At 39.5% G+C, this 23629-nt stretch overlaps 3 protein-coding genes across 8 annotated transcripts in view; 1 reads left to right on the plus strand and 2 right to left on the minus strand.

The window, feature by feature from the left end:
• Nucleotides 1-6: 6 nt before the first annotated feature.
• On the minus strand, nt 7-3512 carry LOC106961903 (olfactomedin-like). Its single transcript, XM_015056004.1, has 5 exons — nt 2744-3512; nt 2486-2644; nt 1622-1834; nt 1406-1538; nt 7-1183 (listed from the first exon to the last, which is right to left on the minus strand). The coding sequence occupies exons 1-5, from the start codon at nt 2777-2779 to the stop codon at nt 336-338; spliced, it is 1389 nt and encodes a 462-aa protein (XP_014911490.1). The 5' UTR covers nt 2780-3512; the 3' UTR covers nt 7-335.
• A 1496-nt stretch (nt 3513-5008) lies between these two features.
• LOC106961902 (olfactomedin-4-like) lies at nt 5009-8523 on the plus strand. The gene is made up of 7 exons (XM_015056003.1): nt 5009-5388; nt 5476-5598; nt 5686-5904; nt 6069-6225; nt 6429-6656; nt 6879-7047; nt 7543-8523. The coding sequence occupies exons 1-7, from the start codon at nt 5335-5337 to the stop codon at nt 7979-7981; spliced, it is 1389 nt and encodes a 462-aa protein (XP_014911489.1). The 5' UTR covers nt 5009-5334; the 3' UTR covers nt 7982-8523.
• A 3993-nt stretch (nt 8524-12516) lies between these two features.
• The window catches only part of ndrg4 (NDRG family member 4), a 50474-nt gene continuing 39361 nt past the window's right edge, over nt 12517-23629 (minus strand). For 4 of the 6 annotated variants that reach the window (XM_015056006.1, XM_015056005.1, XM_015056008.1 and 1 more), the window contains 14 exons: nt 23216-23321; nt 19277-19397; nt 18762-18824; nt 18417-18477; nt 17873-17959; nt 17712-17768; nt 17460-17563; nt 17296-17352; nt 16969-17020; nt 14934-14981; nt 14613-14648; nt 14450-14501; nt 14272-14310; nt 12517-12817 (listed from right to left, as the gene is read on the minus strand). In XM_015056006.1, the coding sequence (XP_014911492.1) occupies nt 12663-12817; nt 14272-14310; nt 14450-14501; nt 14613-14648; nt 14934-14981; nt 16969-17020; nt 17296-17352; nt 17460-17563; nt 17712-17768; nt 17873-17959; nt 18417-18477; nt 18762-18824; nt 19277-19397; nt 23216-23321 (1038 nt within the window). In that variant the 3' untranslated portion in view covers nt 12517-12662. The remainder of the gene's footprint in view (nt 12818-14271; nt 14311-14449; nt 14502-14612; nt 14649-14933; nt 14982-16968; nt 17021-17295; nt 17353-17459; nt 17564-17711; nt 17769-17872; nt 17960-18416; nt 18478-18761; nt 18825-19276; nt 19398-23215; nt 23322-23629) is intronic. The other 2 variants (XM_015056007.1, XM_015056010.1) reach the window with 1 other exon arrangement.

Genomic DNA, 23629 nt, shown 5'->3' on the forward strand with positions numbered 1-23629 from the left:
TACATGTGCTTTTTAAAACAAGAGATTTATCATTTATTAAGATAAACTCTGACAATATTGTTTGGTAAAATTTGTTAGATAACCAACATCTTTATTCAAATAGTATTGCAGGATTAACAAACATTACACATTACAGATGGACCATTATTAATTATACCACAACATTTTTGAAATGGCATTGTCATTATTGATAAGTCAACACTTTGGCTAACATCTTTGATTGGCTAACAAACGTTGTTGTTTAGCCAACACTTTTGCTCATTCAGCATCGTTTTTGAGTAATATTTGTGTTGTGTTGAATCAATTTAGCTCAAAAATAAAATTATTCCATGAAATCAAAAGTAAGCCTGATAGGCCAGAAGATATCCATCATTGTACATGTAGATCTGCCTGTTGACCGGGTTGTAGCTCAGACTAGCCACTCCTTTAGCAACTTTCTCCAGTGGCAGAGCCAGAGAGTTGTCCTCTTTACCAGTAGCTGTGTCGAAGGCGTAGAATACTTCCTCTCTGTAATCGTTCACATAACGAGTGGCGTACATCACACCACACACCATGAAAGCGTTGCTTACCGCCTTCTTGAAAAGCCTCGTCTCCCAGATCTGTGTCACGTTGAGAACCTGAGCTTCGCCATCCCAAACTAACCTGCTCACTACCAGATTACCGTGGTTGCCAAGAGTGGTGTAGATCACCCACAGCCCGGTTTCATCGGCCTCCACATCCACGTCGCTATGCGAGCGGCAGTCATAGTAACAATATGGAAACTTGTTTTTGATCCCAACACCAGTACCTGGAATGGTTGCCCGCTTGACAGAGTTGGTCTTCAGGTCGTAGCGGCAGACGTCGGTAGAGCCGAAGCAGTGATAGTACAGAGCTTCACCGTACAGGACACCGCTTGGACCCTCGACGGCATCAGCATGAGTGTAGGATGGGGCAAGGGTGTAGTCCTTATGGTTGACAGATGCCATGAAGTCTTCGTAGGTTTGGTAAACACGGAAGGTGTTACCATAGATGTGGCTGCTGAGCAGAGTTTGAACCCAGTAGCTGTCCTTCTCTCCCTCTGTGTCCATCTGCGCTTGTCTGCCCCATGATCCAGAGATGTAGTTCTTACCATAGGGACTGATTTTGGTTGTAACAGGTTCACTGATATTGGTAATAAGACCCTTCATGCAGTACCTGTGCTGGCCTGAAACGAGGAAAAAGTGTCTTGAGTACAGATCACGCTTTCAATATTTCATTAGGTGTTTCATATAGGAGTGGTATGAAACACTGGGTAAGTGTTTGGCATCAACACTTAATGACTTCATTCAAAAAAATGAAGTGAGGTAGGCCAGAATTAAAAATGGTGGATGGTGTATCTACTGTTTACACTGCACATGTGTCATAATTGATTAATACAACACCTTACCTTTAAAGTCTTTGGGAATTGTCTTGCAGGACTCCACGCTGTTCTTCAGGTAGCGGAAATTTTCTTTCACGGTCTTTAGATTAATAGTGTCTGAGATTTGCATCTTTTCTACATCTTTCCGCAGTTTACCCACCTGGCAAACAAACATAAACACACACCCTCTCAGAACAGTAAACATTTATGAGAATCCATTTTTTTTCCTGCACTTTGTTGTACCTCTGTGGAAAGTTTCTGTGTCTGCGTGTTGTTCAGCTGGGTGTGGACTGCACTGAGGTCGATCTCTAGCTGGCTGAGTTCTTGACCCAGCAGGCGCAGCGACAGCGCGGTGTACAGGCCCTGGTGGCGAAGGTACTGAAAGGGCTGGAGTCGGGCTGTCACATTTTCAACTTGAGCCTGAATCTGAGGAAGACGAGTGGTGGAGAGCAACACCTGAGGAGAAACAGAAATAGAAACTCAATGGCTTTTATATATATATAGACAAGATTTTATTCATAGATGTTAACATCAGAGACTGATAATTTTGTGTGAAGCTACATATGTTCAACTGAAAAATAATCACCCATTTCCTTAAAAATAATCCAAGTGATTTAAATAGTCAAAGAGGATTTTCATATTTAAACTTTATTTAGCTACATTATGCCTACATGGGGGGCGGAGAGAAGGGAGAATAAAACCCCGAACAGAAAGAGTCTGATGTAAAGGACTAACAAAAATGCAGAGATTTGGCATTATTGTTGGGTTGTGGGCTAATTGGGCACAGAAATAAATGTTACATTCAATATTTTTTTATTTATATTCAGTTTATTCTATGTTAGTCTGTCATCATGAACATGTCCCTAATATTTGCACTTTTTATTGCTTATTGAAGAAGTAAAAATACAAAGTAAGAGCAGTTAAATGTTTTCAATCTATCAACCTCATGTCATATAACTTTCTCAGTTAATAATCCTTTAATGCTTGATGTATAAACCAGAAAAGTGTCATTATTGACATGTATTTAAGCACTAAACATGACGTCTTTTCATGAAATCCAAATAATTTAATGTAAAATATCAGTTTTCCAGCAGTTTTACTTCGTACCTGTTCCTGCAGACTGCTCAGAGATCCCTCACAGGTTTTAACCTGCAGCAGCACACCTTCGTACTTTAGCACCGGGAAGGACCACATGGTGGAGTTCACCTCACAGTGGCAGGAGCCATCTTTACTCCGGCCGATCACACGTTGGGCATCTCCACCTTTCTGGAGTTACACACACAAAAAAAAACAATGCAGTAAACAGAACACTGGTAAAAAGCTGCATTAACAAAAAGAAACATTAAGAATAGATTTAAAACTCACTAGGGATGTTAACAGAAGAAGGAGAAATGCCAGCATCTTCACAGCAGGAGACCTTAATGCCAAATATCTCCCCTTTTCTCTCCCTTCGCTGAAATACTACGACCAAACCCTCTGATGAGTCACAAATCTGTCACCACAGAAAGCTTTCACATCCACATGAAACCCCACAAAGGATGGGAAACTATAAAGTTTCACAACAAATATGGTTGATTCAGGAGTCGCCCATTCCCCTTTTGTTATGCAAGAGCTTTTGTTTTTTTCATGTTTTTGGAACACACCGTTTCACCCTGATAAACAAAATCACTTCCTCCCTCTCGACTCAGCAACATGTCATTGAACCAGCATCACTGAGCTGAATAGAATGATGACGTCCATCCATTTGTGCAGCTTATTACATTTTTATATCATTTCAAACAAGCACATTTGAAACAAATCTCTTATACTGGCAGTCTCAAACTGATATAGGAGACCTAAGGGTGCTGCAACTTTTAGATTTGTTCCTTGACTTAAGTGTCTCGTTAGCATGCAGTTACAGCAAGCTGCTAATGAGCTAATATTGGAGTCAGGGGTGCTGAAGCAGAGAGATCTAAAAGTTGACAAGTTTGAACAAAACGCATTTTATTTGTACTGCAGTATTAGATACGTTTTTCTAAATTAAGTGTTATAATCCATTGGTTGGTCAAAGGTGATATTGTTCTTCTATGCAGATGACAAAATCATCTTTCCCAGCGTTTCATAATCAATAGAATGATTAAAACTAGATACAACATAATGCCATTTGTCAATTATTTACCCGAAAACTGCCATCTTTTACAGATTGTTTAAAAATTATATACAAGTAATGATAACACCAACAATGAAAAATATAATGGACATAGTTTGACTCCAAGAGCAAATAGTTTAACATTGATTGTGTCCTTTTCTACAAACTGCCAACAACAAACAACTTAAAACAGTAACAACATTAGGCTTTCTTTTATCATGTAAGACTTACTTATTATTACTACGGCATCCTTTCTGAACCCCTAAAAGTAAGATTATGTGCTAATGTGTTTACAATAATTGCAAGTGAAAACAAATGTGTGAACTGGTATTATTTTAGAGCAGAGAGAGAAAACAGAACCACCCTTGCAAACGAGGAAGCTCTTCTGTGTAAACTGTGAAATTTTTCAAATCACAACTTCACTTTAAATTTGAAAATGTTTAAAAATTGTGTATGCCATCAAACAATGCACTACATAAACCCATGTCTTTACTTATTTCAATTTAAGAGGCACTGGGGATATAAATGTTCCCCAGAAAAGGAAATTGTAGCTAGTTTTACAACAGCTGTGGTTGACTCAGGAGTCACTCATTTCCTGTTTCTCTCATGCGAAAGGTATTATTTCCATCACACTAATACATGTGGTAGTTTTACTTCACAAAAATACAAAATAATCACTTCTTTCATCACTGAGGGACAGCTGGCCCCAACAACAAATGTCTTTTCTATGAATAACATTTTTTGATGCAGATGCTGTGCAATCAGATGAGCTTTTAAATTTTGATTCTTTCTGCTGTTTCACATTAATTTAAGACCCAATAATTTTTTGCATCACATCTTGATTTTATTCTGGAGTTACACTTTGAGAGTTTTAGCTTTCATAAATTGATGTGACGTGAAAAACCTGAATGGAAATGACTCTGCAAAACCGTGACAGATTTCACATGCATATGAAACTGCAAAACAGCTAAAACTATGGAGTTTCACAACAAATATTGTCACCTAAGGACTCTCCCATTTCCCTTTTTTTCCATGAATGTTATTGTTTGACTTTCTATAACATTTCAGCTCTAAAGTTGCCCCGTAAAAGAACATATAATATCAATAACTAAAATTGTTAAATATCCATCTACAAATGACTTGCAATATCTTCCACTTATGAGGTACTTTGTGTCAGGGTTAAACACAAAAATACAACTGAAGATAAGTAACAATGACTGTTTGGTTGTAGCGTGGACATTTATTTATTGAAAACAGTTCAATGAGTCATTCTGTATATTGGTCAACATACTGAAGGCGATTAGCAACTTTATTGTTTATTGTACCAACTTGAAAGGTGCTACGGGAAACAAAAAGTAGATAAATAATAATACATTTTAAAAAAAAGGAAGACAAATGTTCTAATCTCAAGCAAAGTAAAATAAAATGTAACTTCAGATAATTTTGCATCGTTGTGCATTTTCTAAGTGGACTTTGAGCAATAAGAGTTTTTCCCAGGCATACAAGTTTTTCCACACTAACTGATTAGGCAATGTATTACCAGAACAACTTGAACAACAAAAAGAACAACTCTTCTTTTTGCAAAATCTATCCACCCAGAACAAATGACCTTGCATATTGTACCCATCTCTGTTGTGCGTTTCATCAACAGGTCAAACAAAGAAATCCCACATTGCCACAATCGCATCTGCAAAGAGGAAGTGAAAACCTGCAAAGCATGCAAATCCACTGACTCACATGCAGTCGATGTGGGAGTGTTCATGAAATAGTAGCTGGTGCTGCAGCGAGGCTGGTTTCACAGACTGTTTGATTTGCTCTCTGATGCATCATGAAGCTGCTCGTCGTCCTTCCATTGTGGGCCCTGTTCGCTGTCACCCAGCAGGTAAGCAGGTTATTAATGATATTTATTTCTAAGTATCAATTACTTGCTCATCTCTCTCTCTCTGTTTGTAATGTGTCGTTATTTCAGAAAGCGCCGTCAGATGACTGTCAGTGTGAGCTGATAAGTTCGGAGAAACAGTTTCCCTACGACAAGCTGAAAGCAGCACAGGATGCCGCCTTAGGCTGCATAAACACCGTCACTCCGCAAAAGGTAGGCCAGTCTCCTCGTTTTCAAATGGACTTGAACTTGCTGCGTGTCTACATCCATGCACTGCTTGATTGCTTACTGCTCTGACAGAGCGCCGCCTTGGACAGCCTGCTGCTGGGCCTGAGTCGACGCCTGCCCCAGCTGGAGCAGGACGTGGCGATGCTGGAAAAGGAGGATGATGGAGAGCTGTTTGGAGTTCTGAGTCTGCACATCATCGAGAACGAGCTCGCAGAGATCCAGCAGATGATTGATAAGCTCAACAGAACCAACGCAGAAAGCGACCGCCTCAGTGAAAACGTAGCTCAGCAGGTAAATTCATAACCCTTCAGTACTTTTAGTGCTTTGTCTTTAAATGACAAGTCTCTCATCAGTGTCGCCACATTTGGACAGATTTAAATACATTTACAGAACATTATTGAGTCCAAATCATTAATAATTAACATTCATTGGGTTTTTTTTCTTCTTTTTTTTAGCTGGAGAATGTAAAGGAAGAGATGGAGGAGCTGGAAAAATTTGACACCATGCAGGTGGTGAAGAGACAACAAGCCAACCAGCGACTGAAGAGAGACCTGGACCAGTGCAGAAACAATGGAGTTTTCCCCACTATCCAACCCACTCAGCCAATTGGTGGTAAGTCCTAAAATTCTGAATGGAACAGCCCATCACATAAGCTCAACAGAACCACAGAAAATGGTCGTTTGAATCATAAACAGGGTCGTTTAAATGAAGTTTCCTGCTGATGGAAAATTGGGAATTGTTGAAACTGTGAAAATACAACTATCCCTACACGTGCTTGATATCTTCCTGGATGTTTTGATTTCACATTCTCCTAGGCGCCTGTCCTCATGGTCGTCTCGTCAACATCACCGGACCAAGGGTCCACACAGCTGGAGAGTATCCCGGTTCGTACAAGTACGGAGGCTGGGGTCGGGATCCCAAACCAGAGCCGGGGAAGGAGAGCTGGCACTGGAGGGTGATGTTGACGTCCAGCAACAGATACGCCCATTACGTCCGTCTCTACTCCAGCCTGAGCTCTCTCATTGTTGGGATCAGTGTTCCAGGTGAGAGCCTGAGCCTCCACAGGCTTGATTACATCTGTGTTTCTAAAAATAAAATCTAAAAATCAGTTTGTCTTTGATTATCTCCAGAAGAGAACTGATTGCTTGAATATTTCATGTGTAGGTTGACCGATTACAGAAAATGTCACTTAGGAGGTAATTTTTTTTAATCACCTTTTGTGATGTGAATTCAAACCGAATGCTTTACGTCTTCTTTGTCCTCAGGAAATGTTCAGATCCATCCGTCTAACCCGACCACCAACACCATCCAGGGCCCGAATGTGGTTCTGTATGCAGGGGCCTTGTACTACAACTGCTACAACAAAGACGCAGTTTGTCGATTCAACCTCACCTCCAAAGGTGTGACCACCTTGGATTTACCCAAAGGAACCAGGTCGGTGCTTAACTCTTATTGAAGTTGTGAACGTAAGAATAAAAGTCAGAAAATTACAGCATACTCTGAACAATGCTAGGAGCGTCTAATGAAACTCATGGCGACTGTGAAAATCTGTCAATATCAATGTTGACAGAGAAAAATTGAAGAAAAATCACGTGTCCATCTGGCACAAGAAACTGTCGCAGACATACATAAAATCATCTCTGTTTGGATGGGACCTGAAAGGCACAGCAAGAATTTCAGTAGTTTTATGTAATATGCTACGTCAATGGGAGTGAGTGAAAGATGGTTATGGCTCAATATAACTAAATAACCTTCAGGAAAAAAATGCGGCACCTGATCAAACGCTGACCTTTAAGTTTTATGAGGCATACTCTGAAATATTTTTCATCGTGATTTATAAATGTTTTCAACTTGTTGTATTCCGTTATTCCGTTAAGAACTGTCCAAAACTAAAACGCTGCTCTGTAATCACCTCTGCTTGTTTACCAGGTATAACTCAAAGGGCGATTTCTGCCACCTTGAAGAGTGCTACCCGTTCACGGACCTGGACCTGGCCACGGACGAGTCGGGCGTCTGGGTGGTCTACACCACCACCCAGGACCACGGGAACCTGGTTCTATCGAAGGTGGAGGAGGGTGAGCCACCGAAGCTCAGCAGGACCTGGCGGACTTCAGTCTACAAGCGAAGCGTGACCAACACGTTCATGGCCTGTGGCGTCCTCTACGCAACACGTTTTGTCAACAAAAACACAGAGGAGATCTTTTATTCTCTTGACACGACGACAGGGAAGGAGAGTTTCAAAGTTGGCATTTTCATAAATAAGGTGTCTTCTGACATTCTGTTCTTAAACTACAGTCCAGTGGACCAGATGTTGCATGTGCAGAGTGATGCCCAAATGCTCTCTTACAAGGTTTTGTTTCAAATGTGATCAAAGCAGCAGTAATGCTGAATAAGTGCCAGAAAGCATTGCGCTAATCTGAAAATTCATCTTCTTTATGTCTTAAAAAACGTTTTCTTTTTAAAAGTGACCTTCCTTCTGCTTTCCGCTTTCATCGACTAATGTTATCTCCTTAATATCTGATTTAATTTAAATGAAAACAGAACATTTCTTGTCATGGCCTGTAATCTCAGCCATCAATTATCCAGGAGGGTAAATGACATTTAGTCAAAGTTATCACACTTTATTAGACTTGGAGCTAGATCTGGGATGCCGGGACCATTTCCTGTCCTCAAGATGATTTGTGTAGTCATTTGATGCCGGTTGACAACATGTCCAAATAATGTTCACTGCTGAAATCCTTCTAAAAAAAAAAAGGTGTGAATAAAAATCTACAGCAAACTTTTTGCATTTTTATTTTTTTGAAAACCATCTCCCATCTTCTTTAATCTTGAGGTTTGCCCAACTTTGTCCTGATCTATCACAGAAAATCCCAATTAAATCTAATAAAATATTTGGTAGAATCCTCAGAAGATGCACAAAGGATCAATACTGTAAATGGACCTGGGTTAGACGTTTCCTAGGTGGCGCTGTTGGGTGTGAGTGAGCTTCACAGCAGCTGTAGTTTTTTCAAGCTTTATCTAAAAACAAATGAAGAAAAAAAAATGTGACAGACAACTTCTGAAATTCTGACACTTAGTCTTTATTTCTTGTTACTTGACCAGTACATGGACAGAGACAGCTAAGTTTGTATTTATATAGTATATATATTATATTTAAATTTTACATTACACATCTGAATGACAAAGAAGCAGGTAAGAGTCTTTCTACTGTTGTGAATAGAAACAAGCTAACAGGGAAGACTCCCACAATATGAAACAAACAAGAAAAAAAGACCTTATTGCTTCATACAAATCAATAATAATGGCAGTAAGTAGAAGCATAAGAGTAGTAGTAACACGATTATCAAGATCATTATACCAAGATGAGGTTACACCCTACAGTTAACTATAAAAAAAAATGCAGGGGAGAGAAACAGAAATGTGTTTTCTCACGTTACAGTAGTGTTAGTGTTTGGTAATGGTAACCTGCTCTAGAAATAAAAAGTATCTACACGAGCGAGGAGGTCTAAACAAACCGATCCAGTGAGTAGCTGACAGGGAGCCGTGGACTTTTCTGTTTAAAGAAGAAGGCGGAGGACGGATCTGCTGTTTTCATGTTCAGGGATAAATGTTGGGGGCACGGAGAAGAAGTGCAAACCGTGGTGAGATCGAGGTGTAGGATGACAATACCGTACAGCACTTCAAAAAAGGGACAAGATACATTCAGGAGCCCCCCCAGGCAGTGTGGGTCGAAGTTGTGTGGGAGGAAACCAGAGTGTAAGAAGGCAGAAAATAGCTTTTAGTGAAGAGAAGAAACACTGAAAGATGACCGAACACGAACTCCGCTACATGCAGTCTCGACTGTTTGAAAAATTCACTCGCAGGGTGTTTTGATCAGATCTCGTAATCCGCTTTCAGCTTATGTAAAAATTTTTTTTTTAAATATATCGACAACAGTTAATCTCTCATGCGTCAACAGATTCACATTCTTTTCCTTTAACATTCATTCAACTATTTTTCCAGGGCAGCATCTCTCTCCGTTCTGCTTTAGCCACCACTCTCTGCGCGCTCCCTGTCGCCCCCTGGTGCTCCAGAACAGTTACTACAACACTCTGGAAAAGTGACTTCAGCTGATAGCCCTTTAGGGTGCGGCTGGACTTGCCTGTTAGAGCCGGGGCACCTTGTGATTTTTTTAATTATTTTTATTTAATTTTTTTTAGGGAAGGGGGATATTTTTTTATTTTTAAGATGGCTGGGGGTTGCCCTACATTCCGAGCTTGGAGCCCAAATGGCGCCAAAAAGCCCCGTCTCTGGCAGGCTGCCTCAAGGGAACGCACACCTCAGTATTTGGAAGCTACGCCCCTTCCTAAAGGGGACGGAAATGCTTTGTTTCATTGAAAAAACAAAAACAGAAATCAGTCACAAGTGAAGTGAGGGTACGTGAATACTGGATGTTAATGCAGCTAAATAAAAACCCGGGGAGCACCATGTTTAGTCTCAGTAAAGATGGCCAGAGTTCACAGAGGACAGCACGTGCCTTAGTCACAAACTACTCTTGTTGCACGACTAAAAGCGCTAAGCTAGTGAGATCATGGCTAAACATCAAATCACTCACTGACCATGGGGCGATGAGTTTGTGTACATTTTGTGTTTTTCTTTGGCACAGACTCATCACAAAACCCAGCCCACACAGCTCTCCTTTCAGTAAATGGGCGAAAAATGTGCGCTTGTGTGTCGTAAGGTGGAAAGTGTGAGGGTGTAGCTTTGGTATATCCATGCAACAGAGCTGGGCGCTGTAGAGGAAATTCTCGGGTGCCTTGACTCCCCAAACCTGTTCTGGTTGGGCTTCTGGTCAGAGCGTGATTTTCACGTCGGAGCCTGCAAACAGCCGACTACTGCCAGAACCGCGTCGGTGCAGAAGAGCCTCAGATCCACGATGGGTGTCGCATCTACGACTCTAAACATCCATCTAATCAGCCTAACGAAAACGTTGCTATTTTCACGTACTACTCACACAGGAATGCCCTAAGATTTACATTCACATGCAAATATGTGTTTAACAATTCTAAGCTATCATTGTGTTGTGGATTGTCTTTAACGTGAAGTGACCTACACACACCTTGAAGCTGCACTCAGTAAATCTCACTGAACGTTTCAGCTAAAGCAGTCGTGTTCACCAGCCCGGCCTGACAAATGCAAGAAAGAAGGAGATTTCCCCAAATGATTTCACTAGAGTAGAGAAGCAGGCTCTTCCTTATTTTCTTTCATTCTAACAATTATAAAACACAAAAGAGAAGAAATGTGGTCCAGCTTTTTGATAGAGGTAGTAGTTTTAAATCTAACAAACAAAGAAAAAAAAAACAACAAGATTATCCTACATCTATGCATTAAACTACTTGCTCCTAGTCTCTATGTGATTTTTATGAAACTGGTTACATAAAGAAAAAGTGCATCAAAGTAGGCCAATGTGCTTTGGCTGATGCATTTATAGAACAGAAATAATGTGAATTTTTAGTTTTGATGCTTTTATCAAAACAATCGGAAAGAAAACTTTTTTTTTTTAACAAATCATCGTCTACCAAGATAAATCTAATCTCTGGTTGACTGATTGATGCAACTTTCCTCTCAAAAAGACAGAAAAGTAGTTTGAAAGATCTAAAAACTATTCCTACAGTCATATAAGGAATATAAAAATATTCTACTTTTTCTAAAGAACTAACAATATTATTTTAAACAGCAAAACTTTCTCAAATCTGAGGTATATCATCCTGGGAGGAACAAATAATACAGACTATGAAACATCATCATATCATCCTGTTTTGGTTCAGTATGACCACTAATCTAAAATAAAATATATAAACTTTTACAGATGAGTTTAACTCTAAACAAACAGCTTAAACACTAAAAACACTTTCCATGCATACAAATTTCATATAAGAAAATGTAGTTTCAACCGTCACCATAGTGCAGAGATAAACATGCAACACAGAACTGCCACCATCCTAGAAATGATTGTAATGTTTTTTACTTTTCCTGTAACTTAAAAAATGCGCATCCTTCAGAAGCTGCGTGCCTCATTTGAAACCACGCTGCTCCAGATTGTCTTCTTGCATAAAAAAAAAAAAAAAAAAAATCACCCTTACTCCAAACGCTTCAGCTCCCTGCATCTGTTTAAACTGATGGGAGTTTAATTTCCGGGATCAGAGGAGAGAGAAGTTGCCTCCACTTTATTTTTAGTGGAAAAGTAAATCTACAGAGCCAGGCTGGGGAAGATGGCAGCATCCAATTGTCGTATCTTAAAAATGAACTCAGACCAAGTGCAGCTTTGCTTCAGTGCGCTCTGTTCTAACTAGGCTCTAAAATAACCTAACACATCATGTCTAACACATCATGCTACGGTAAGACCACGTGATGAAACCTGCACGACTCTGGATGCACCTTTTTTTTTTTTTTTCCTCACCGTTCCTCTTATGGCAGGAGATCAGCTTCCTCATAAGCGCTGCAGAGAGAGATGCTGCCAGTTTCTCACAAACAACATGAACTACTTTCCAAAATCCACATGCATTTGTCCGTTTTTATTTATTTACCTTTGTGGCACCCCCAAAAAGTTCTGCTTTCCTTCTCATTTTTTTTTTTTTTTTTACCTTAAAAACAAACAGGAGCTTTTAAATTACATATCGGTGTGTGGGTAACCAGTTGTTTGTGTAGGTGCGTGAGTGTGTGTGTCTTTTCTCGGGGGAAGAGGAAGGGGATTAGAGGGGTGCAGGCAAATTAAATGAGGAACACTTAGCAAACACAAGAATGACACTTCAAGAGCAAAACCAGCAGTTTAAATCTTTAAGTGTGGGGTGAAAGGGGTTTGGGGTGGATCGTCAAAGGTCTGCCGGATGTGTTAGAGGCAGTACAGATGGTATTTTACAGTGACAAGGGGAAGAAGATGGCAGACAAAGATGAAGACAGCGAGAGAGAGAAAGCCGCCAGCTGACACTCATCATCAAGCCTTATTTTTGATCCTCTTCTCCCCTCTCCACCCGCCACTACCCCTCTTCCTCCCTTTTCTCTGTGGCTCCTCAGCAGGACACCTCCATAGTCTGGGAGACCGCGCCGACACCCTCGCCGCTGTCGGAGTTGGTGCAGGCGCGGGAGCGGGACCCCTCCACGGAGCCGGCGCTGGTCAGGGAGGCTGTCCTGGAGCGGGCCAGGCGGGTCATGCTGGCAGAGGGCACTGAGAAGAGGAAGAGGAGAAGAAGAGGCAGTTAAATTTTTGGAAAGAGTCCCTCTCCAGCCCCCCCCCCCAAAAAAAAAACAAAAAACAACGTAATGAGGTAATGTCAGGGAGATGTAGGGAGGACATGCTAATGCGAATAACTGAAGATTATTCCTCTTTTTCAGCTGACTGGCTTGTAAAGCAGCCATTAAAGAAAATTGGGCTGTAAAAAAAGCTGCTAATGTGTCGGCAGAGAGACACATCGTTGGCACCATGCATATTATTCTCAGGTTACGACACACAAACATCATTGGGAATAAGCAGAAGAGCTATATTTTAAATAAATGTATTCAGTTCATCTATTTTATTAAGTAAATCCAATGGCCACGTCACTTTCTGAAATGATTTGTTTCATCTGTACGAAAAGGTCAGTACAGATGACCTTTACTGTACTGTAATGCTAAAGGTCATCTTTAGCATTACTGTAAGGATAACTGATTGATTGATTTGTCAATTTGCGATATGTTAATAGTCAAAGTGTTGCACCACACATCTTAACCAGTATTTGGACAAATCTTGCTAAAGACGTAAATAAAAATTGTCCCACTGTTTCAGTTTCCACCACCTGCAAATGATAAAAATCCATGCTGTGTGAAATCAGGCCGTTACGAAGCCCTGATCTCCCAAAGACCGAGTTTCAGCCGAGCTGAAATGGTGTAAGAAAGCAAGACAGACTACAATGCTGACTCAGTTACACCTGTTTTCTCAGGAGGAAAGGGTAAAAAGCAGCTTGTGAAAAAACACCCAAAAGATTTGACCAAAGTCATGTTGCTTGGAGGCAGTTGCGCCACATTTTAGGGAACGATATGTAAACTACCGAATTTGAAGAAAGTAAAATAAAATCTCCATGAATTCTCTCTCGTCCTCCCGGCATTTACACACAGGACATCATCTTGGTATTTTTTTCCAGATAGAGGGAAAAATGTAGTCAGATTTCTTGTGAAATTATTGAAAAGAAGGCTACGTATCTTTTCATACAGTGTATGAAAACATCTGGTTTTCAGCAGATATGCAAAAATATCCACCTGGAGGTCTCGACTCCCAGTGGCACCCATTTTTGCATATGCTTAAATTTTCATTCGAAAACATCCATTTGTTTGTTGTGACTTTAATTTGAATGCTTTTGCTCAAAGCTAAGCATAACTCCATGCAAAGAGCATAATCGGGGATGCGATGGAGTAGGAAATGGGGGAACGGGGAGTGAGGACAGTGTATTTTTCCACTGAAGGAAAAATTTGGTCTGATTAAAAAAAGAAAAATAAAAAAAGTGAAACAGATAATCACAGCCCAAAAAATATTATAATATTCATAACCCAAGAGATGAACCAAAAACAAAATGGAAATAAATTTGAAAATGCCATTGAAGAGGGCAGCAAGTAAGAGGTCAGAGCTGAATGGGAAGGAGGAAGTACCTGGCCCTCCACTTAACCTCCGATCCTTCACATTAGCGACTGAAAGAACGGGGCAAGGAAGACAGAGGGCAAGATTAACAATTCATCTCCCTCTGCATCAAAACATTTTCTTCATATGCACACTAGAAATATTTCTTCATTGCTTTTGCTAATCTTGGTACAAGTTCAGGATACTCACTGTAGCCCATTCCCTGCAGGAAATACTTGAAGGCTTCAGTCAGCTTCCCTGGCTGGAAGAAAGTTCATGGGATTTTAATTCAGTCACACTGTAAATGCTGCCGTCATTGTTTGCCTGGATGTTTGTTTTTGTTTGGCAGGAAGTCTTGTGTTTGTGATGTTACCTGCGTGAGCTGTGGCAGTCCACCAGAGTCAGCCATCTGCCATGAGAAGAAATCAAACATCATCGCTAAGATTTAAACATTTCAGACGTTGTTTGCATCAGATTAGCAACGGCAGCATGCATCAGTACCCACAGGGAGTATTTTAGACCACATTTTGTTTTTTATTCTTTTTGCAGTTAAAATGTGCCTTTACGCAGATGACAAAGTACTTTATTCATTTGGCTCGACTTAAAGCCGAACGGTTGATAAACTTCGTTCTGCCTTAAGATTTTGTCCTTTATGTTAATAAAACCAAATTAAGTACGATAAAGATGAAGTTACCTTTAGGAAGGTGGTGTTGGTTGGATCCAGCTTGGAGTTGCACTCAACCTTGAAGACAAAATTAGATAAAATATTGCATTGTTTGGTCATACATCAGTTTTACTTAGTGTTAGCATTTTTATAGCAGCTCCAGTAGAGGAGATTTTTTTTTTAAATATTCAGCCAGATTGACTGGGTTTTATTTTTCTTGCATTTTATTTCTCATTTTCATTACGTACAACTCTAAAATCCATAAACCTTGCTCAGAATTAGCAACACACGTTCCAGTGGACTGCGTGTCTGTAACCCAGATGGTGCAGCGTGCTGCTGCAGAGATGAGTCAGTCTGGCTGCCAGAGGCTCGGCTGAACTGTTCACACACATAAACTAGACAGATGTGCACTAATTCACATAATGCAACACTGCCCAGACACAAACGCACAAAGTGAACATCACACACATGGCAGCTCTTTTCACTCTGCTGCATTTAATCTCGGATGCTAATTGATAAAAATGCAGGTCAGGCCACAGGACAGGAATAGAAAACGGGTGAAAATGTCAAACATAGAAAAATTATTCATTCATATCTCAATGTAAGTAGACCACTTCAGCAGCTCCTGCATCGTCAACGAGAAAACGTTGAATATTAAACTCAAACCGCATCTGTTAGAGCCAACAAAGCAACTTCTGTTTACATCCCTTCTCCTCCGCATCTTCATCTCCGTTTGACTTTCCTTTCTGTGGGATGTTTCATAATAACATCCCTCCCTGCTGCATCTCCGTCGGAAAGAGGAGAATCTGGGCACGCTGCAGATTAACTGGTGCAGAAGGGCATGCATATCTGGGCCACTTCAAACAAGGGAACCCCAGAGACACAGCCAAGCCATCTGTCCCTTTGAGAATACACACACCCACACACACACACACACACACACACACACACACGCATGCATATCTGCACACGTATAGTATCGCAGGCATGCATCATCCTCATAAAGACACACAGATGGACAGCATTCCTGCAGGGGCAGCGGGGTTGTGGAGTAAGAGGGCCGGGTTTCTGCTGGCTGACCTGTTTCTGTTTACCTGAATGAGAACAAACAGTAGCTGACTGAATTAACGAGCCAAGAACAAAACACTGAACGGAGAACAAAACACTGAACGGAGAACAAAACACTGAACGGAGAACAAAACACTGAACGGAGAACAAAACACTGAACGGAGCAGGGAGGGGAGGGCGGTCCGCTGCCTGGAGCTCCAGTTAGATTATTGCTTATTTACTCTGACTCACATTGACAGGCTCTGCTAAATGAGGAAGGCTGCTGACAGAAGAACTGATTTTTTACAAAACACTGATCTCATGTATTAGACTTTTGAAACGTCTAGCTCGGGGGTGTCCAAAGTGTGGCCTGTGGGCCGTTCTCGGCCCTCAGGGGGATTCTGTGGGGTCAGCAGCAAAACGGTGTCATTTTGACCATGACTGAGGAGATTCATTCAACTGGACACTTTATGCAAATCTTCAGGGAATTCTTTTTATTTATTTCATTTTTATAAAGAAGAAAATGAGATATGGAGTACAATACAAGTTTTTGATATCTGATGATATGTGTGACGACATTTGCAAACGTTTGGGTAACCATTCAGAAAATCCGACTAAATTGTCACCAACAGCAGTTCAGCTGACATCTTGTCAGCGCTGAACTAAAGGGCTGTTTCACAGTTTTTTGATTTGCATTTCATTGCCTTCAGTTCAAATATTAAATTAGGCTATCTTGCTTTCTAATTTAGTCTAAAGTGCTACTCTGAACACAGTTTAGGACTGAATCGTTTTATGAAAGATTTCTTAATGCACAACATATGGACAAGTCAAACCTTCACGGATGAAACTGTTCAGAAAACAGTTTGTTTGAAAAGAATAGATTTTCGTTTTTGTCAAATATTTTAGTACATTTTTGTCTAGTCACATTTTCTTTTGCCCCAGATTGTATAAAGTCTCATCGTTACTATTAGCTGGCTGTGTTGTTCTACCTAAACGTGGATTATGATGTCGGACTCACCACTCCCTCTTCGGCAGGAGCGTTGTCTCCCACAACCAGCATCACTGGACACCTGCAGAAAACCCGTAACCATTTAGGATGTTCTTTTAAATTCTCTTGGTTTTACTGAACACTTTACTCTCAAAGACTTTGCAACTTTTTTGAACAAAGAAACAAAACTCCTCTTTTACTATATTCATGGAAAGTCATGTTATAATCAATGCAAAACAACTATAACTATGAATTTTTACCATGTAAAACCAACAGTGGTCCTTTGTAGTCAGGCATGGTCAAAATCATAAAGCATGTATGAAGGTGTACAGTAAAAATAAGTTCCTGAAAACTCACTTCAAGGTCTTGGCATTAATCGTTGTCCCACCACGGTTCATCTCCAGGTCCCTCCGACTGAAGCAAACAAACAAAAGAGGAAAACCGTGCGAGTTTGAGCCTCTCTGTCACGTAAAAGGTTTTGCCTTTCAGACTGGAACAAGATTGCTGGTTTGCTCGTTCACCTGTTGTACATGTTCCAGAAAAGCTGGAGGTTTTGGTGGTTGATGGAGTTGGTTATCTGTTGTCGGTAACTCTGAACCAGTTCTGTGTTGTTCACCATTTCGTCCTGCGCACACACAAAGCACGGATGGATCCAAATGATTTATTTACTGTATTCTGTTTGTTTTTGTAACTCGATTATTATGTTTCCGATTCTAAAAAAAAAAAAAAAAACATAAGAGAAATAGAAAAAAGAAAAAAAAGTCTGATCTTACCTGGCTGAAAAGATGTGGCAGCACAGTGTCTGGGATGGTGCTGGTCAGACCCGACAGCTAAAGGTGCAACAACGACACACGTTTACCGACAGCTGCTTAACACAAAAACCCCACCTGACTTTACAAAGACCTGAATTAGAAGTAGGATCAAAAAGAGGCACCTTGGAGGCAGCCCAGTCAATCCATCCTTTGCCGTTCGGGTCGATGTTGAGCAGAACCAAACCCTCCACCATGTCAGGGAACAACAGCTGAGCAAAGAAGCACAACAGCTACTTTAATGGAAAGAAAGCCACTTATTAATTAGTGCAGCTCCTTACATTTACATCATTTTAGGTATAAATGTGAAGTAACAGTCCATGTTTTAATTATGGTATTTTTCAGGAAAATCTGTGATTAAATTCATACCACAGCAATGTACTCTTTTATGTTTTCCATTTATTTTGATAAATTATTACAAAATAACTGCAGTGGTTGCTGTAGCTACAAAAACTTAGGTCAAGTCAACCAAATAGGAAAAAAAAAAAAAATCTACATTTTTGGGTCCATTTTTACATGCAGCAAATGGTTAAAATGTGCCTAAAGCTGAGACATTATTAAACATTAACTGGAACCTAATGCAGTGGAAAACGGTAAACACTTAAAGATTGGTAAAGAAGTTGATAATTGACAAAGAGGTGCAGGATATAGGATAAGAGTTTAACTCACAGCGAATTTGGCCAGAATATAAGCTCCAGCGCCGACTCCGATCCCAACGATGCTCTTGAATCTGATAATAACAATAATAAGATCAGCAAAACATTACAAGTAATCTACCCAGAATAATTGTTAGAAGCAAATATAAATCTCAGCTGAATCAAGTTTAAAAACAAAACGTTATAGGAGAAATGCAATCATTACCTTATGGCTACATTTGTTTAATACTTTATAAATGTTGTAAAATGAAGCATAAAGCTCCAAATGGTTTTTCCCACCAACAGTGTTTGGTTTCTCAGACACTGATATAAATTGTAAATGTACAAGCAATTCAGTTTTAATGCAAATGACACCAACCCAAAATGCTGCACAACAGTGGGCAGCATCCCAGCCAGCTGGTCCATGGTGGGATACTGGTACCTGTGGAGGAAAATGACACAGTTTGTCCTTTTAATTCAACTTATAGACAAATTATGTCCTTCAACAGATAATCAAACCTTTTTAGTCCATAATTTATCAATGGCTTTACACTTTTTGTCAGGCTTGTCATAGAGTTTTTTCATTTTAGGATTCTGTAATCTTTACCCTTTTCTTGACTATATATAAATCCTTATTCCAGTATTAGTTGCACCGATAAAGTAATGTAAAAAACAAAACAAAAAAGAAAACAAAAGCAAACAAGGAATTATGCTTAAAATTATAGTTTAGTAAAAATTACATTAAAAACAAATAAAGAATTGGTGTCTTTGGAAACTTAATCATGCTCAGCTTAATTACAGGCATAAGCCTTTGATAATTAAAGTGTTCAATGATGAACATGTTCTCCATTCAACAATCAAATTTGTCTTTTTAAAACATGAAATGCTTCATACCCTTGTGGGAACTGCGTAGCTCCGACGTGTTGTCCTGGGGCGTCGACATGACAAATCACAAAGTGCTTGGTGATCTCCTGCATGTCCTCGTTATTGAAGAAGGGATTGAAGCACATTTTGTCTGGAGGAGGAAAAAAGCACAATGATGGAGGGACAGGAGCAGGGAAATGTAAGCTTACTGAATATGCATCACACTATGGCTAGCCCTGATTATTGCTAATGTGGCTAATTATTAACAGTTCTAAAATTGTTATTCAGGTTTATAAGAAGTGCAAAGTATTAGTCTAAAATAAAAAAAAATGCAAACATTTTCTTTGATTTCAAAATATATCTTGCAATTTTAAGGATCAACTTTCTCTATGATGAGCTGTAATGGTAACTTTAACTAGTTAAAGTTAACTATAATGCTTTCAAATTTCTCTAATAATTCTCTATATTTTAGTGTGACTGAAATATTCAATTGAAATATGCCTTAATAGTAAAACCATCGCTTTAATTGTATAAATTCACAATATTCAAACACATTTTAATGTTATACCTGATGACAATGTAGTCATAGCTAACTAAAGCTAAACTTTAATTTGTCATATTTTCCCTAATAGAACAAGTTTGGGGGGATTGAAATGTGTCGAAATATTCAGCTTTAACTCAATATTTGTGAGATTGGGTTTCATTTTGCATAATGGCTTCTTGATTGAATAACTTTCTAATACAATCTGTGGAAGCAATAAACATGCAGTTACGGTTAGCCTGAGCCAAAACTAAATGGTACCTGGTCATATATTTAAATAACTTGTGTTTAGAAAATATTTCAAGCCCAAACTAAGTATTAGTGCATTTAGTGCAAGCTAAACTGTCACGTTTTTCTCATTCCAGTGTCAAAACAATGAAAACAATGAAACTGTTGGTTTTATCACTTAATTAAAGTTTTAATCTAAACCGAACATGAGAAATATGTAAAACAAAACATAAAACAGAAGTGATTCTTGTTTTCATCTGCGGTATATAAAAAAAAAAAAAAAAGATATTTCCAAGAACTTTTTAACTTTCCAAAATGTCCGACTGCCTTACTTGATGTTTCTTGGTTGTTGACACTAATTTCGGTGCCTGCCACGCTCCATCTGACTTAAAATTTAAAAATATTTTTAGTTTCTGATATTCAGAGAATCCAGCTTGTTGTGGCAGTGACTCACAAAGGATTAGTTTGAAACTTAGAGCCCTATTTCCTGAAGCGCGGTGGAAGAAACTCGGAACATTAAACTCTGGAATAGCTTAATCTATAGTGTCAGCGCTTCCTCTGCCCTCCTCCCACCGGTTCTGCGGTCGTCCTACTTTCAGCCCATGTGTGTCCGAGTCAGTGAAACCACACAGCAACAATGTTTCCTCCTCAGGGCTCTGACAGAGCGGCTTTAATTAAACGAACCAATTAACATGACAACTGGGTTAGAAGAGAAAAGTAGGGGAAGACAGGAAAAGAGGTAGATGCAACAGAATGTGGTCATTACATTAAGTGAGCATCACTGAGGTGAGAACTTGCCCATCAGCAACACGCTGAATCGTCGACGCACGCTCAGTGTGTCTGCACTCCCACCGACTCCATGACCTACTTTCTCTTTTTGGACTTTCTTTACCTCACCCCATGCAAAAGCTCGTATTCTCCTCCTGTCTTCATCCTGCGCTTTCTCTGCAGTCAGATTTAATACTTTAGCTCCATCATCTGCAACAATTCCTGCTGCCTGACCTCTTTTCTTAAACTGACCCTCTGCATGCTCACTTCTAATCCCTTTCTCTTCATTTCATTTTCCATGTAGCCCCCCCGCATCCCGTACACACACATACGCACACGCGATCCTTGTTTCATGTTCTCCCCTCTTCGGTGGTCCTCATCAGGCCTCTGGCAGACTTCCCCGCCATCTGCTTATTAAGCCTTATTTTGACGGAAGACTGAATTTCCACCCAATTTCAGCCGTGTTTCTCTGCATTTTGTGCATTTTCCTCTGTCCTTTGGTTAAATGACAAGCTGCAGATACTAAGAGTCATGTGGCTCTGCTGCAGGAAAATACATTAAGACATTTGTTATTAATTTTTAGTTTATAGGGTTGATAATTAGATTTTTTTTCCCCCTTAACTTCTGAATTTAGGCAGAACCAGGCGACAAAGCAGCAGGTCAGATAACAAAAACAAGCTGATATCTGCAGTCATGCCAGCATTGGATGGTGCACAAAGCCCCCCACCACCATCCTTATCCCACCTTCACTCATCGCGGCAGCGCCGCATTGCTGCTGGTTGGCCCCACCCACTTTTCTCTGCAGGATAGGGATGTTTTTCTGACCTACATTTCATCCATGCCTCTTTCATCACCTCTTTACTATTTTCGTCTTTGCATTTTTACACAACCGCCCCTCTGAGGCAGTTTCTGTCTCCGTATCGTTTCTCTAGGGTCTGATTTAATGAAATACCAATCAGCTAGTGTTGCATTCAGGCATGCAAGGCGTTCGTTCAGCGACCTTCAACTTTGACATAAATGTGGTGACAGATCAACACAGAGATTGAGGCGATCGTTGTGCAGCATGCAAGTCATAATACCTGCTTCAGCTTTTTGAAATTGTACTTTTGTCCTCATTCAGGATAAATGAACATTTATTTTACTAGATGAACTCGATAACTGGGTTTGTCTTCATTTGCATAATTGACTTTGTCCATTTTTCACACTTACATCTGTGTGATTATCCTGATTATCTGCCGTTCTAAAGCCATTCTAAGCTGCATAAGTTAAACTAGGCTGTCCTAACTGGGTTAAAGTTGGATTTTAACATTTTTTAGAGGTTAAATAATTAGCTACTTATTCTAAGTCATCTCCATTACACTGGCTTGAAATAAGTAGAGTAACAAATTAAACCTTTCGACTGTCTTCAGTGATTATATTTTATTTTAAAAGAAGGCAGAACTGGTGATGTTTAAAACTAATTGAAACCTAAGTACTTGTCTGAAATGTATTTTACATGTGTATTTTTGCGTCCTTATTAATCTCAAGTAAAGCATTGTATATGGTCTTCTCTTTATTGTAGGCATCAATTTTTTGTATTAATATAAAAAATGTGTGCTTTTGTCATGAATCTACCTGGTTGCACATTTGCGTATTTTAATGATATGTTTTAGACACAACTAGTCTTGAATCTTGTCATCTTCAGATGTAATGAAAAAGAGAAAAAGTTAAACATAATATTGTCGCCATCAGTATTTTGAGTTTGGCTTCAGTGAATGAGAATCAGTAATAAAAACTACTCCAAAAATATTGAAATACTCAGTTCATTAGGTTTGTTTACTACCTGGCATATTTACATCAGGATTTTAAAATGGTTAAATTGGTAAAAAGTCAAATTTTTTATTGGCTATTGAACAAAATCATCAGTACAAACAAAGACTGAACTTCATGTAAACATTCACTACAGCCTCAAGCTTTTATACCTCATTAGAAGCTTTGAAAAAGATACTTTGAAGCTGACTAAATGGGTTTCCAGCATCTTCTTTAGTGGCAAAAGTATTCTGACAACAGTCTGAATGCTGGCCTTGTGTTTTTTGTAGTTAGTATATAACATAACCGTAATGAATTTGCACACAATAGTCACCATACAAAAATCTCACTCATTGTGGCCAGTTCCTTTTTTCTTGCTCTTCTCGTTTCATCTTCCTCAAAGATGAAATTCTGATATATATATATTTATATATATATATATATATATATATTTTTTTTTGCACTAATTTAAAAATGTCTTCCTTTATTTTCGTAGATATGACTTTAGCCTTACGCCGTGTTGCATATTAGACAGAAAAGTCGGGATGTCTAATTGAAACATGACAAAGAGAGCCAATTATCGCCTCTGAGACCTGCAGAAACATCAACCTCTGGTAACACTGTTTTTTCTTTCGAATACTCACGGTTCAATCCCACATCATGGTAGGTGAGGATCGCAGGCTTGTTGCCCTTGGGAGCGCCTCGGATCACCACATGCAGCATCCCGTAAGGGGTCTCCACATCATGTTCCTGTGACACATGCAGAGACACAAACTCATCCGGTGGCTCAACAAACACATGAATCCATCTGGACTAGACTACATTAACCTGACCTTCACTAAGCTTCACGTCTGCACTACTAAAAACCCACTAAACTGTTTATTATTGGATCAAAATTGTTCCAAATAATTAAGAAAAAAAAAAGGATTGAAAGATAAACACAAATATGATGAAATATAATTTAAAAGGCATCATCAAAAGTGTTAATAAAATCTCAGTTTCATCTTTGATGGACTGGAAGTTACACCTCTTTAACCATGAAACTATAGTTTTCTTTC

Source organism: Poecilia latipinna, unplaced genomic scaffold, assembly GCF_001443285.1.
Source record: "Poecilia latipinna isolate Pla-1442-1.1 unplaced genomic scaffold, P_latipinna-1.0 Scaffold1348, whole genome shotgun sequence".
NCBI classification, from domain to species: Eukaryota; Metazoa; Chordata; class Actinopteri; order Cyprinodontiformes; family Poeciliidae; genus Poecilia; species Poecilia latipinna.

Excerpts from the sequence above, each read along its gene's own strand:
- LOC106961903 (XM_015056004.1), bottom strand. The coding sequence starts at position 2,779 with ATGCTGGCATTTCTCCTTCTTCTGTTAACATCCCTA. Across the intron at positions 1,835-2,485 it reads TGAGCAGTCTGCAGGAACAG|GTGTTGCTCTCCACCACTCG; the intron begins GTACGAAGTAAA and ends GTTTCTCCTCAG. Across the intron at positions 1,539-1,621 it reads CACAGAAACTTTCCACAGAG|GTGGGTAAACTGCGGAAAGA; the intron begins GTACAACAAAGT and ends TTTGTTTGCCAG.
- LOC106961902 (XM_015056003.1), top strand. The coding sequence starts at position 5,335 with ATGAAGCTGCTCGTCGTCCTTCCATTGTGGGCCCTGTTCGCTGTCACC. Across the intron at positions 5,389-5,475 it reads TGTTCGCTGTCACCCAGCAG|AAAGCGCCGTCAGATGACTG; the intron begins GTAAGCAGGTTA and ends TCGTTATTTCAG. Across the intron at positions 6,226-6,428 it reads ACCCACTCAGCCAATTGGTG|GCGCCTGTCCTCATGGTCGT; the intron begins GTAAGTCCTAAA and ends ACATTCTCCTAG.